Source organism: Siphateles boraxobius, unplaced genomic scaffold (assembly GCF_051911475.1).
Source record: "Siphateles boraxobius isolate OS27281-9 unplaced genomic scaffold, OSU_SipBor_1 7, whole genome shotgun sequence".
NCBI classification, from domain to species: Eukaryota; Metazoa; Chordata; class Actinopteri; order Cypriniformes; family Leuciscidae; genus Siphateles; species Siphateles boraxobius.
Window position 1 is genome coordinate 4,730,976 of NW_027509197.1, and position 12,968 is coordinate 4,743,943.

Genomic DNA, 12,968 nt, shown 5'->3' on the forward strand with positions numbered 1-12,968 from the left:
TATTATCACCTGAAAAATATTGCAAGAATTAGATGCTTTGTTTCCAGTCAAGACTTAGAAAAACTTGTGCATGCTTTCATCACCAGTAGGGTGGATTATTGTAATGGACTTCTCACTGGCCTTCCCAAAAAGACCATAAGACAGTTGCAGCTCATTCAGAACGCTGCTGCTAGGATTCTGAGCAGAACCAGAAAATATGAACACATCACACCAGTCCTCAGGTCTTTACACTGGCTGCCAGTTACATTTAGGATTGATTTTAAAGTATTATTACTGGTATATAAATCATTCAATGGCCTAGGACCTCAATACATTGCAGATATGCTCAGTGAATATAAACCCAACAGATCACTCAGATCATTAGGATCACATCGGCTAGAAATACCAAGGGTTCACTCTAAGCATGGCGAGTCTGCTTTTAGCTACTATGCCAGCCGCAGCTGGAACCAGCTTCCAGAAGAGATCAGATGTGCTCCTACAGTAGTCACATTCAAATCCAGACTCAAAACACATCTGTTTAACTGTGCATTTACTGAATGAGCACTGTGCCACTGTTCGTCCGACTGTTTGCACTGTATTTTATTTTATGTTTTAATTATTCTGATTTCATTTGATTATTTCTGTATTTTATCTTTTATTCTAAACTGTTTTAATTATTCTGATTTATTTTGATTATTTTAATTTCTTCTATGTAAAGCACTTTGAATTACCATTGTGTATGAAATGTGCTATATAAATAAACTTGCCTTGCCTTGCCTTGCCTACTTGAGAACTTTGACGCGTTCCCACAGCGCATGATATATGAATTTTCTCAGGGGAGCATGCCCCCCAACCCCCCTAACTTTTTCAATTTGAATTTACATTATGGAAAAGCATGCTTGTGTTCCATATTATGGTGTTCAGCAATTTTAACATAGTAGCGTCATCATAGTGTAGATGGACCAAAATAAAACCATTAAAATATCTAGTAAATAAGTATTGTGATACTTGGTGCAACAGTGACACTCTTGTCCCAAAAAGAATTGCTATACCACGATACTCAATATGTTGTCCTATGGTGATAATTTTTCCCTGTTGCACCTACACAAAGTTTAAGGGTTCCCCCACCTGCCAAATCCCACTTTAACCACTGGTTAGAACGGTGTCGTGTTAGCGGCCCCTAAGTTAATAATTAATGATCTTTGCAACGGAAGTGAATCAAATCAAACCTGGACAATAACTTTATTCTAGAGCTGCTGTAAAGCCAAAACAATCTCTGTTACTCTAATTTCCTATTATCACTGTAAAGCTGCGTTGAAATAATCTATATTGTTAAAAGCACTATATAAATGAAGGTGACTTGACTAGAGCATTTGTAAGGAAAATACCGGCGGGCAAGATCACACACTGCAAGCGTAACATCAAGCAAGCCTGTGCAATGAAGCCCGCGAATGTCCTGTAATTCGCTTCAACCTTTCCAAACTTTAAAAAGAAAGACTAATGAAAGATTAATTCACGGAAGGTTTGAGTAGTTATTTAGTTAGTTAGAATGTGATCTCAAAAGTCTCTTAATATTTAGTTTTTCGGCTTTCGTTGACATTTTCCTCATTAAGTGTTATTCAGGATGCAAATAGCTATTAAAACTAACCATCTTATAATTGTTTAACAGGATAATTTCCCCACCTTGGCATGGAGCTTCATGTTAAGCAGATGTAAAGATATACGTACCATGTTAATTATGTTAAGCAGATGTAAAGATATACGTACCAATACTAACTGTCCTTCTAGCAATTTCCCACAGCACGAGTCCAAAGGCCCAGATATCGACTCGTTTGTAAGACTCAAAGCAATCTGTTTGAATGGAGTCATCCAGAACCTCAGGTGCCATGTAGCGTTTTGTCCCAACTTTAGGATTATTCCCAACATCCAGCTCATTTGTGTCCTTAAAATGCATCACGGCAAGACCTGAAGAACACAAATGTGTGACCAAATGTATCATTATCACATAGCAACAATATCTATCAGTAGCTTTGCTGTAGCTTTGCACAACATTTGCTGGAGTGCATTCTACATCTAAAAGATGCTATTAAATGGTTTGATGAGTCCACTCAGTCGTTTTCTTCCCTGTGTTGATGTCTTTATTATTAAAACCGGAAATTGAGGATGTACATATTGAAGGACAGCTCTTTTCCACAGCTCAGCAAAACAACATTTGACAGCTTTTACCCAGGGGCGAAAGCAAGATGACACTTTCAAATAGACTAATTTCCAGATAGTATTTATAATGTTAGAGGAAGGGGTAGCCTATTTTAATTTAGCATTTAAAGGGTTAGTTCACCCAAAAATGAAAATTAAGTCATTAATTACTCACCCCCATGCTGTACCAACCCCGTAAGACCTTCGTTCATCTTCGGAACACAAATGAAGATATTTTTGATTAAATCTGAGAGGTGGATCACTGCTACATAGGCTGCCTAAGGGAATGAAACTTGATGGCCCAGAAAGTCATTAAAGAACATGTTTAAATATTCCATGTGCCTACAGTGGCTCAACTATAAGTTTATCAAGCGACAAGACTACTTTTTGTGCGAAAAAAAAACATAAATAACGGCTTTATTCGACTATTCCATTACTTCCTTGTGGGCCTTCAGACGAGAGTTGAAGAGATTTCCACGACGCATGCGCGAGAACTGAGAAGAGGACGTTCTTCTACTACTTCTTGTTCAGTTCTCGTGCATGCGTCGTAGAAATCTCTTGAACTCTCGTCTCAAGGCCTACAAGGAAGTAATGGAATAGTCGGATAAAGTCGTTATTTATGTTTTTTTCGCAGATTTTTTTTTTTTACTGATTATGAACAAATTAATCACAACAAACCAGATTAATTGTAATTGTATTAATTATACCATTGATGATAAGCTGATACCAAGGTATTTTAGGGCAACAATTCTAACAATTTTTCATGAAAAATCATGATTGTATTTATTTATTTTTCGAAAGTAAGGTTAATGCAAGTAGACTCTTGCAATACTCTCCCGTTCAAACATTACTGCTTTAATGACGTCCTTTATTTTTCAGTGCATTTGTTTTACAATATATGGCTATTAATGTCATGAGATTAATATTATAACTATGTAGTAGTGTAATGTAGACAGACAACTAAAAGAGGTTTGAATTTTCCTTTGTTTATTTGCACACTAAATATGGGTTGGAGCTTTTAATTTTGAACTCTCAAAGTGCACCAGATTGATGAATTTAACATTAAAATTCACAAAATTTTCTTACAGGTGGGCATGCGCCCGAACCCCCCTAGAAAGTCCGAGGACCACCCACCACAGATTTAACAAAAGAACTGTGAGAAACACTGCTATTGCTATGCCAATGCAAATTATAGCTTTTTTGGGGGATTAATCACTGTGGAGTATAGTTCAATTGTATTAATAAATGACCGTTTTGTACTTATATAATCTGTTAACTCTCACTCCTTATTGTTCCTTCATAACATGGCATGGTGGGAGGGGAGGGGAAGGGAGGCAGTCAGGGACCTGGATATTAGATAGGGGGTGCTGGCCCAAAAAAGGTTGAGAACCACTGATTTAATTGGACAAATATTTGCATACACCCCTAAAAGCATAATCTAAGATGCTGAGATGCATCCAAGATGCATATTCTGAGATTTAGATCAGCACAGCTTGATGCGAAAAGCTAATAGCCTTCTTAAATGTTGTATAGCACCCTCTTGTGGGGATATACAATAATTCAATTTCATGTGACATGAAGGAAACATTAACAAGTATCCAAAGGTCTTGAAAAACATTTTTCGAGCATGCAGGAAAAAAAATAGCACTAAGTGAAAACCTCTAGTCCCCTACGGACAACATGTTTTCACATCCTGTGACTAAGAAGAACATGTTCATTTTCTTAATGTGCTGTATGTGGTTTCAAGTGCTCTACAAAAACTAATTTTGTGTTCCACTTCCTGTGTATGGAAGAGTTTCCAGATATGTGTTAGCTAAAAGCTACCTAATGGGTTTTCGTTAGAGTTTTAGGTGGAAACAACTGATTTCTTAATAACAGACTGAAGTTGCAGAAATGAGCCATGGAGCTCTAGAGTGAGCCAGAGTGAATTTAATAAAGACACATAAATTAAAGTGTCCATCCTTTATGAGCAAATAGCTCGCTTCTGCTTTCTACTTATTTGCGTATAAAGAGCAACATGTTCAATAGAAAAATATTGAGGAAATAAACAAGTGATTTTCAATATTAAAAACCGGACAACAAGTGATTGATGGACGGAAGTAAGCAACAAAATATTTACAGATATAAAATCCATTAATCTGTTCTCTATTGCCTTGATTATGGCCCGAACTTATTCAGCCTAACAAAAAATGTTGTATAAATCTAAAAATGTCTAAGAAAAAATAAAGATTTGACGTGAACAATTTTTTTTTTTTTTGAAGGTTGATTGGTTGGTACATTAGGAGGCTTCAGGGATAACTGCATGTTTAGACAGTAGTTTCAGATCTGCAGACCACATTACAGTTGCATATCACTTATGCTTAAAATTATCTGAATTGGTGCGGTAAAATAGTTCTAAAACAAATTTGATAAAAATGTTATCTCACAAACCTGAGATAAACATGTAATAACTGCATAAGTAAAAAATGCAGTCCAGACCATATTTACTGTGAAAATTTATTATTTTGATTATACCTACACTGATTATTGACAATTTAATGCACAACTGAACTTAAATTAAATGTTCAATAATTCAGTCCCCCGTTGTCAGTTACTTAAATGATTTCCATACATAATCATATGGTGTTTTTGAATGTTTGCTGACACTGTCCAAAATACACTTCATGGTAATATTTTAAATATTCTAATATAAAGCCATTTGAATCAACAGCATGCATAAAATAACTTTTGCTTCAGTCAGAAGCCATTCTTACCAAGGTCTGCGATGCAGCACTGTCCATTTTTGTTCACTAAAATATTTTTGCTTTTTAGGTCTCTGTGAGCGATGGCTGGTTTGCCCTGAGTGCCAAAGATCTCCACGTGCAGATGAGCCAGGCCACTGGCGATGGACAGTGCCATCCGCAAACAGGCAGAAGCATCCAGCATGCTGAGTTGCAGGTAATCGTAGAGAGATCCCATTTCATGAAAATGTGTGATTAACCACAACTGAGTGCTGGAGTTACGTGATGTCATATCTGATGCAATGAAGCCTGAAAAAAAATTATCCAAGGTAATTTTTTTGTATAGCAAATTTATGATAAAGTGAAAATAATATCTTTTATCGTTGTTATTTATTACAAAACTGTGGTATCCTAATGAATGCAAATGTCATTCTAGGGGTTTGATTTGTGCTTCCATTATGAAAGGTTTAAATGATTTACCCAGAATATTCTCGTGTCGCAGTAGGACAGTGTTGTAGATTTCTGTCTCTCTGAACCAGGATTTCTCATCTCGAGATGAGAATATTTTCACAGCCACACTTTCTCCCTGCCACTGACCCCTCCAGACCTCTCCATATCGACCTTTACCTGAAAGAAAACACACATAAATGCTTAATTAACTATCTTAGTTGTTTAATAAGGCCACACCAGACTTCTATTGTTTTATTTACAGCTAATAACTTTGCAGAAATATATAGGCTATGTAATGTAACAGTTTATGCATTTTTGTTTAATTGAGGACATAACCCAGACAACTTAAAAATGAGGTTATGTCAGTATAGCTTAATACTGTTAAACATCGTACCGTAACTATAGCTTAGTAACAGAAAGCCATTTGGTGTATAATTTAGTTTTAAAGGAGCTGCTAGCCTGCAGCATAAAATCTGAGAAACACTTTATGCACACAAACATAGCTGTGGGCACATACCGACACACTCGCTGAGAGTGATCTGTCGGGCTACTGTCCTCTGGACCAGGAAAGGCAGTCCAGAACCACTGCCAGACGTACAGGAATGATCCAACAAATCCTGAGAGAAGGACAAAGGATAAAGAAAAACAAAGTAGTACATTTACCGTAGTTCATCTACATTTGTTCACTTGGACCCTGCAGTACACCCACTTATACACTAGAGAGCACACATTGAACAGCCACATTCCAAATAATGGAACGAGGAAAAAAAATGCACCGAAGGCCAAAACCACAAGAGTCATGATAACCATATGTTTGCATCATGGAGAGAGACTTTTAGGGAGCAGGATAGCACGGAGAATAACTACTGCACAATCCAAAAAAATCATAGCCGTTTACCATCAGACACTTTTTAATCACTGTCTGAACAAATTAATCTACACATTCAAAGTATCACAGCAAAAAACAATCACCTCCTAGGCCTCTGAGAGCAGATTTTACAGATTTAAGTGTTTTTAATAACGTCACAGTCCACAACGTAGTGGACTGGAACAGAATTGTATGCTCAGGCAAACATTAGGCTGCTGAATATTTGCTTTGGTTGCCAAGCACTCCAACAGAGATCTTTGAAAATAGCTTGAAAAAAATCCAACAGCAAATGAAGAGCCAGCTCAGCAAACACACATAATACAGACAAATGCACCAAAACACTGCATCTTTTCTGCCAAAATGTGTTTAAACAGAAAGGAGATGCTGGGGATTCTGACATTTCCGACTGATTTTAAATTTTTTGTTAATTTCATAAAACTTTTTATCATCTCAACAAAAACAAAATCTTGGGGCACATTTTATATTAGCCATCTTTAACCATGTACGTACATGAAAAAATAGTTAGGTACAATGTACTTATTGTGTACATGTATTGCAAAACACTTGCTGCTACTGAGGTGGGATACAGTTAAAGGGATAGTTCACCCAAAAACGAAGTATTTACTCACCCTCATGTTGTTCCAACCCCATAACTCAAATTAAGATATTTTTGATTAAATCTGAGAGCTGGATCACTCCTCCATAGGCTTCTTAAGGGATTGACACTTGTTCACCGAAAAGTTATTAAAGACATCATTAAAATAGTCCAAGTGACTACAGTGGCTCAATCCTAAATTTATCAAACGACGAGAATACTTTTTGTGCGCAAAAACAAACAAAAATAACGACTTTATTTCAACTATTCATTTCCTTCTCTATGGGCCTCAAGTCAGTTCATTAGTGTAATAGCGCAGTGCTTCTGTGTTGTATGTCACACGCATCACACACATGACCAGCGTCGGCCAATAGGCAGCCTACGTGTGACGTAGCTCTACACTACGTTAACTGAGTAGAGGCCCACAGAGAAGGAAATGAATAGTTGAAATAAAGTCGTTATTTTTGTTTGTTTTTGCGCACAAAAAGTATTCTCGTCACTTGATAAACTTAACAGAGTAATTTGAGTCTCTTTTGCACTGATAAGGAAAAAAGTGAGCTGGTATCGCCGGCGATACCGCCGACCCCAGAGGGTTAAGATTGAGCCACTGTAGTCACTTGGACTATTTTAATGATGTCTTTGACACTTGCCAGCCCCGAAAAGTTATTAATCCCTATGGAGGAGTGATCCAGCTCTCAGATTTAATCAAAAATATCTTAAACTGTGTTCTGAAGATGAACGAAGGTCTTATGGGGTTGGAACAACATGAGGGTGAGTAAATACTGACAGAATTTTCATTTTTGGGTGAACTATCCCTTTAAGATTAGGGACAGGTTTCATGGTATGGTAAGATATAAGGGTGGTTTAAGGGGTAGAGGAAGGCTCAACAATATAATTGTATACAGTGGCTTGCGAAATAATTCATACCACTTAATTTTTCACATTTTGTTATGTTGCTGCCTTATGTTAAACTAATTGAACTGATTTTTTTTTCACATCAATCTACGCTCTATACACCATAATGACAATGCAAACAAACTACATTTTCAATAAGGCCATCTCAATATTTTGCTGCATTGAGCTTTTCTTCTACTCTGATGTTTCCCCAAGTCCGACCCCCAAACCATAATGCTGTACTGATGGAATGGTGTTGTGCAGGTGATGAGCAGTGCCTGGTTTCTTCCATACATAACGCTTGAAACTGAGGTTTATCACACCAGAAAATTCTGTTTCTCACAGTCTGATAGAGTCCTTTAGGTGCTTTTTATCCAAGTGGGATATAATGTGTCTTCACTGAGGAAAGGCTTGAGTCTGGCCACTCTGCCATAAAGCCCAGATCGGTGGTGTGTTGCAGTGATGTTTTTCCTTCTGTAAGTTTCTCCCATTTCCATATATAATCATGGAGCTAACCATTCTAACCAAGGCCCTTCTCCATTAATTGCTCAGTTTGGCAAGGAGGCCGGCTCTAGGAAGTGTCCTGGTTGTTCCAATCTTCTTCCATTAAGGATTACGGAAGCTACATGCTTTTGTGAACCTTCACTGCAGCAGAATGTTTTTGTAGTCGTCCCCAGATCTGTGTCTTGACACAATCCTGTCTCTACAGGCAGTTGGTTTGATGGCTTAGTTTTTGCTCCGATAAGCATTTTCAGCTCTTAGACCTTTTATTGAGAGGTGTGTGCTTTTTCAAATCATATCCAATTTAATTTGCACAGGTTAACGCAACTCAAAGTAAAGCATCATCTACAAGTGAAATTGAAATGTTCCTGCGCTAAGTTTTAAGTCTCCCAAAAAGGGTACTAATGCAATGTAATTATTTCAGTGTTTTATTTGTAATAAATTTGCAAAGTTGTCACAAATCAGTTTTTTGCTTTGTCATTATCGTGTATGGAATGTAGATTGATGTGGAAAAAACAGCCATTTAAAGTAGTTTAATATAAGGCAGCAACATAAAATGTAAAAAAGGAAGGGATACGAAAACTTTCGCAAGCCACTAAAATTACAGAAATTAATTAAAGCTGTAATTACATGCAGGTATTTTTTTTTAAATATAGGTACTATGCACTTAGTCTGTACATACATGTTTTTTTCAATGCATCAAATTATTAATTTAAGTGTTTACATAGTAGTTACAGACACTTAGTATAAAGTAGGACCAAATTTTGTTGGTATTAGAAACTTTTCAAAGAAAAGTGCATAATTTGTGCATGGATTTATGTGATGTTCCATTAATTAATAAGCATAATACAGAGAAAATACAGGTTAAAAAAAAACTGTATGGTTACTGTAGCAGTGGTCCTATAGGCATCAAAAACTTTTGTCTAAAAAACATGCTAATCAAGGCCTTCATGCAATCAAAATATGCTATTCACAATAAAGTTCTATTTTCCAGCTGATGAACAATAAAACATTGACAGCCAAACAGAATCAATCCTGCTTTATAGAGCTCTGACAGACAACATAAACTGCAGTGCACACTTAGAATAAACAGAACGATATTGTCTGCTGGTGAGGACGCACACATAGTTATTCATTATCTTTATAGTTATTGTTCTTGGTGTGAACAGGCATTTACCATGGTACAACATATGAGCTATTTACTAGTTCTTTTTACTGTAGTTCTTTAAATGGCCTAATAATTATAAATAACTTGAAAAGTAATGATTTATTTTTTACTTGAACTTTACTTTTTCTGTTGGTTGTGCTGTTTCAACAAATGGAACCACATTTCTCAGCAAGAGCTCAAATGTGCTTAATTTCAAACTGACAACAGACTTTGATATGTATATGTTTGCCTCACCGCGAGGGTGCTCTCTCCCACATTAGACGCAATCAGACCATCAATGGTGCCATACTCGGCATCATGAGCAGTCAGATGGTCTATCTGGTGAAGGTGAATACAACGGAAGATCAGGATCGCCACAGCAGATAGGAATATCAGAACGATGACTGGAGCCACAATCACAATGGTCAGCGTTGTCACACTATAGTTGGGGCCATCCACCACTGAGAGAGACATATAGACTTAGTGTACATAGTAATTTAAAAATAAACTATTTTGACCTGCAAAGGAGTAAATCCAACAAAAGTTCACATTAGTTTCATGATATTAAGCTCATTTAAACCCCGTCACTGTAATGTGAAAAAAACCCTCAAAAACAGTCATTATGTCCATTAAGTTATTGTGTATAGCCAATTTCCAATTTCCACTGTCCTGTAGAGTTTATGCCATCAGCGTCTATCACAGGTTCACGTTTAAAGTCTGTTTAGAGAGAACGGTGTCGTCTTAGCTGCCCCTAATTTAATAACAAATGATCATTTAGACGGAAGTGAATCAATCAAAACTAACTTTAGCTGGAAAAAACATTTTTCAAGAACCACTATAAAACCAAACCAATCTCTGTTACCTTAAATTATATGTTTATCTCTGTAAAAAGCTGCTTTGAAACAATCTACATTGTTAAAAGCGCTATATAAATGAGGATGACTTGACTTGACTTTATTTTTTAAAGTAGCTCCACCACTAATCAAACACACCTGCCTAAATTATTACTTCGGTCATAAAAGCTGGAGGCTTAATAATTATTAATGATAAAAATGCATGGCACAATGCAGGTCACTGAAACTTTTAGATTTAATATATGTGTTTTGGGGCTAAAGAGTACAAACAAATGGCTGAAAATATGAAAATAAGCCAAGCAATAAAGACAATTGCATGGCAACCAATCAATATAAAACTATCTCCATTTAAACCTGAGAAGAAGCAGTTTATTGGTTTGTGTATGTGTAAGCATTACCTCGCACAGGAAGTCTCACAGTGAGGTTCATGTTGCACAGATGAGCCTGACAGCACTCTACAATCTGGTCAGGTGATGGAGGAGTTTTGCAGGTCATCCTGCCCTGCTCATACACCTTAAAACAGCCCTTTTGAGACACTGCCGTTCCATCACTCAGAGTCAAAGAGGAGAAACACTGCTGACCCATACAGCGGTCCCCCGTTACACACGACCGACCCTCACACACACACTCGTGCTCTGTAGGGGCTGCCATTAACTCCACATCTGGAAAGAAAATGAAAAAAAAAATATATATATATATATATATATATGTATATATATATATATATATATATATATATATATATATATATGTATATGTATGTATGCATGCATGTATGTATTTATAATATAAAACTGTCGTTAACAAAAATGTATCGTAATTCATTGGTCATTATTTTTTTCTTTAAGTCTTTAAGTAAAGTCCAAATGTCATGCTCATATTGCAATTAGCTAGTTTTCAGTCAGATAGCTCCCCCATGCTGGTGAATTGGTGAAATTTGCGTTCTATGGAGGTGTGTTAAGGGCATGTTAAGTGTGCGTTTTAGGGTAGCACTGCAGGGCTACTGGCCTGATTGATTTTGGCTTCAGTGCTTGAGGTCCAAGGCTATTGGCCTCGCCCATCACATTGTTAGCACTGGCTCACACTGGCCTGACAGAAAAGCAGCTAATGATTAATTTTATCCATCCATTCTCCAAACCGCTTGTTGGGTTGTGGGAATGATGGGGTGTCCCAGTGTCTCTGCCCATAGGCTAAATGAGTAGTTATTTTACAAAAATAAAATTAATGAATTGTTAGATATTACAGAAACTAATATTCCATAAAAAAAATTGTTTTAAAGACATTTGCTTTTAAATGAGAATTATTACAATCGTTCCCAAAGGACATAGTTCAGAAATAGTTACTTTAATACCAAGCTGCAATATTTTAAATAAATAAACAAATCTTACATGGTCTGAGTCATATTTAATCATTTTTAAAAAAAGATCATAAAATAGAAGGCTATGAAATAGGTTTCATTGAATTAATGCAAAAATACTTTTTCTTTTGACCATTTTTCACCCAGCATGAGTGGACTACTTACACTTTCATCATTACACTGTTGTACATTTAAGGTGTGAGGTTTAAATAAAAAGGATAAATTATTGCTTCAATTAATGATTCACCTGTATTTGGCCTCTCCACGGTAACATTTGCATTACACAATGTTTCCTGGCAACAGTACACCAGCGTGTCCACTGACTGGGAGTTTTTGCAGCGTACTGCCCTTTCTTCACTACCCACAATGCACCCTTTCTGCTGTAAGGCTGTCCCATTCTCGAAGGACAGTGAGGAGAAACACAGCAGGCCAAAACAGCGCTGGACATCACTGCATGAAAACCCCTCGCACACGCATTCAACGTCACCAGTGATGCATTTATCTGCAGAACACACACACACACACACATAAGACATTTCTCTTCTATCTACAATTATGAGATGCTTAGCCAAGAAACATGGCTATCTCTCTTTCTTCAACCATGGTCACGTTTATGTCCCAGAGGTTGATTATTAAAACTAACATGCAGAATAAAGTAAAAAAAACTACTGTATGATGGTATAACTAAGGAAATCTTTTACAATACCTTTTAACATGTTTATTTCTTACTTTTTTTTGTCTTAACTACTTATTTCTCAGTGTTCTGTGTATGCATCATCATCCTCCTCCTCCAAATCCAGCAGCAGGCCATATTTTATTAGTATGATTACTTTTCAGTAGCATGCTCATCAAGATTACAAAGTAGTATTTAGACTGCTACAGTAGTATTACAAAATTCCACCTGCCTACTAATTAGCGACAATTCCATAGTCTAACCCCATAACCCGAATTTGCTTCTCTGTTTGAGATCAGATCATTTTACGCCGTTAAACTCCGGGAAAGTTTTCAGTGAAATTATCCAGTAAGTGAAATTCATTCAAACAACCTGATCACACATTGAATTTACGACACATTTCAGTACATTCACGTTGTTTCCACACACATTCAGGATAATGTTTTTATGTGTATGTTGCTGTGTTTAGTAATTCTGAATGAATCTGTGTACTGTAGTAGGCGTATAATGCAGTCAGGTCAAGGTGGTTGGTTTAGGCTTTTTTGGGAGGCTCCATGTGATCCTGTTCCATATGGCAACTTGACATGTCTAAAATGTAAACAAGCTCTAATAAGCACCAAACAAGCTCTTTGCTGCTGCACTGTACACATACTGTACAGTGAATTCTGAAAAGTTTTGTTCTGTAATTTTTTTTTCTTTGTGTGTGCTTTGGTATATGGACTCTTTATATATTT

At 36.6% G+C, this 12,968-nt stretch overlaps 1 protein-coding gene across 2 annotated transcripts in view; it reads right to left on the minus strand.

Moving 5' to 3' along the window:
* LOC143723403 (activin receptor type-1-like) overlaps positions 1–12,968 on the minus strand; it is a 76,300-nt gene that overhangs the window by 17,654 nt on the left and 45,678 nt on the right. The window contains exons 3-9 of one of the 2 annotated variants that reach the window (XM_077215779.1): positions 11,809–12,063; positions 10,603–10,866; positions 9,606–9,811; positions 5,863–5,962; positions 5,376–5,522; positions 4,929–5,204; positions 1,747–1,944 (exon numbers count right to left, since the gene is read on the minus strand). In XM_077215779.1, the coding sequence (XP_077071894.1) occupies positions 1,747–1,944; positions 4,929–5,204; positions 5,376–5,522; positions 5,863–5,962; positions 9,606–9,811; positions 10,603–10,866; positions 11,809–12,063 (1,446 nt within the window). The remainder of the gene's footprint in view (positions 1–1,746; positions 1,945–4,928; positions 5,205–5,375; positions 5,523–5,862; positions 5,963–9,605; positions 9,812–10,602; positions 10,867–11,808; positions 12,064–12,968) is intronic. The other variant, XM_077215780.1, reaches the window with a different exon arrangement.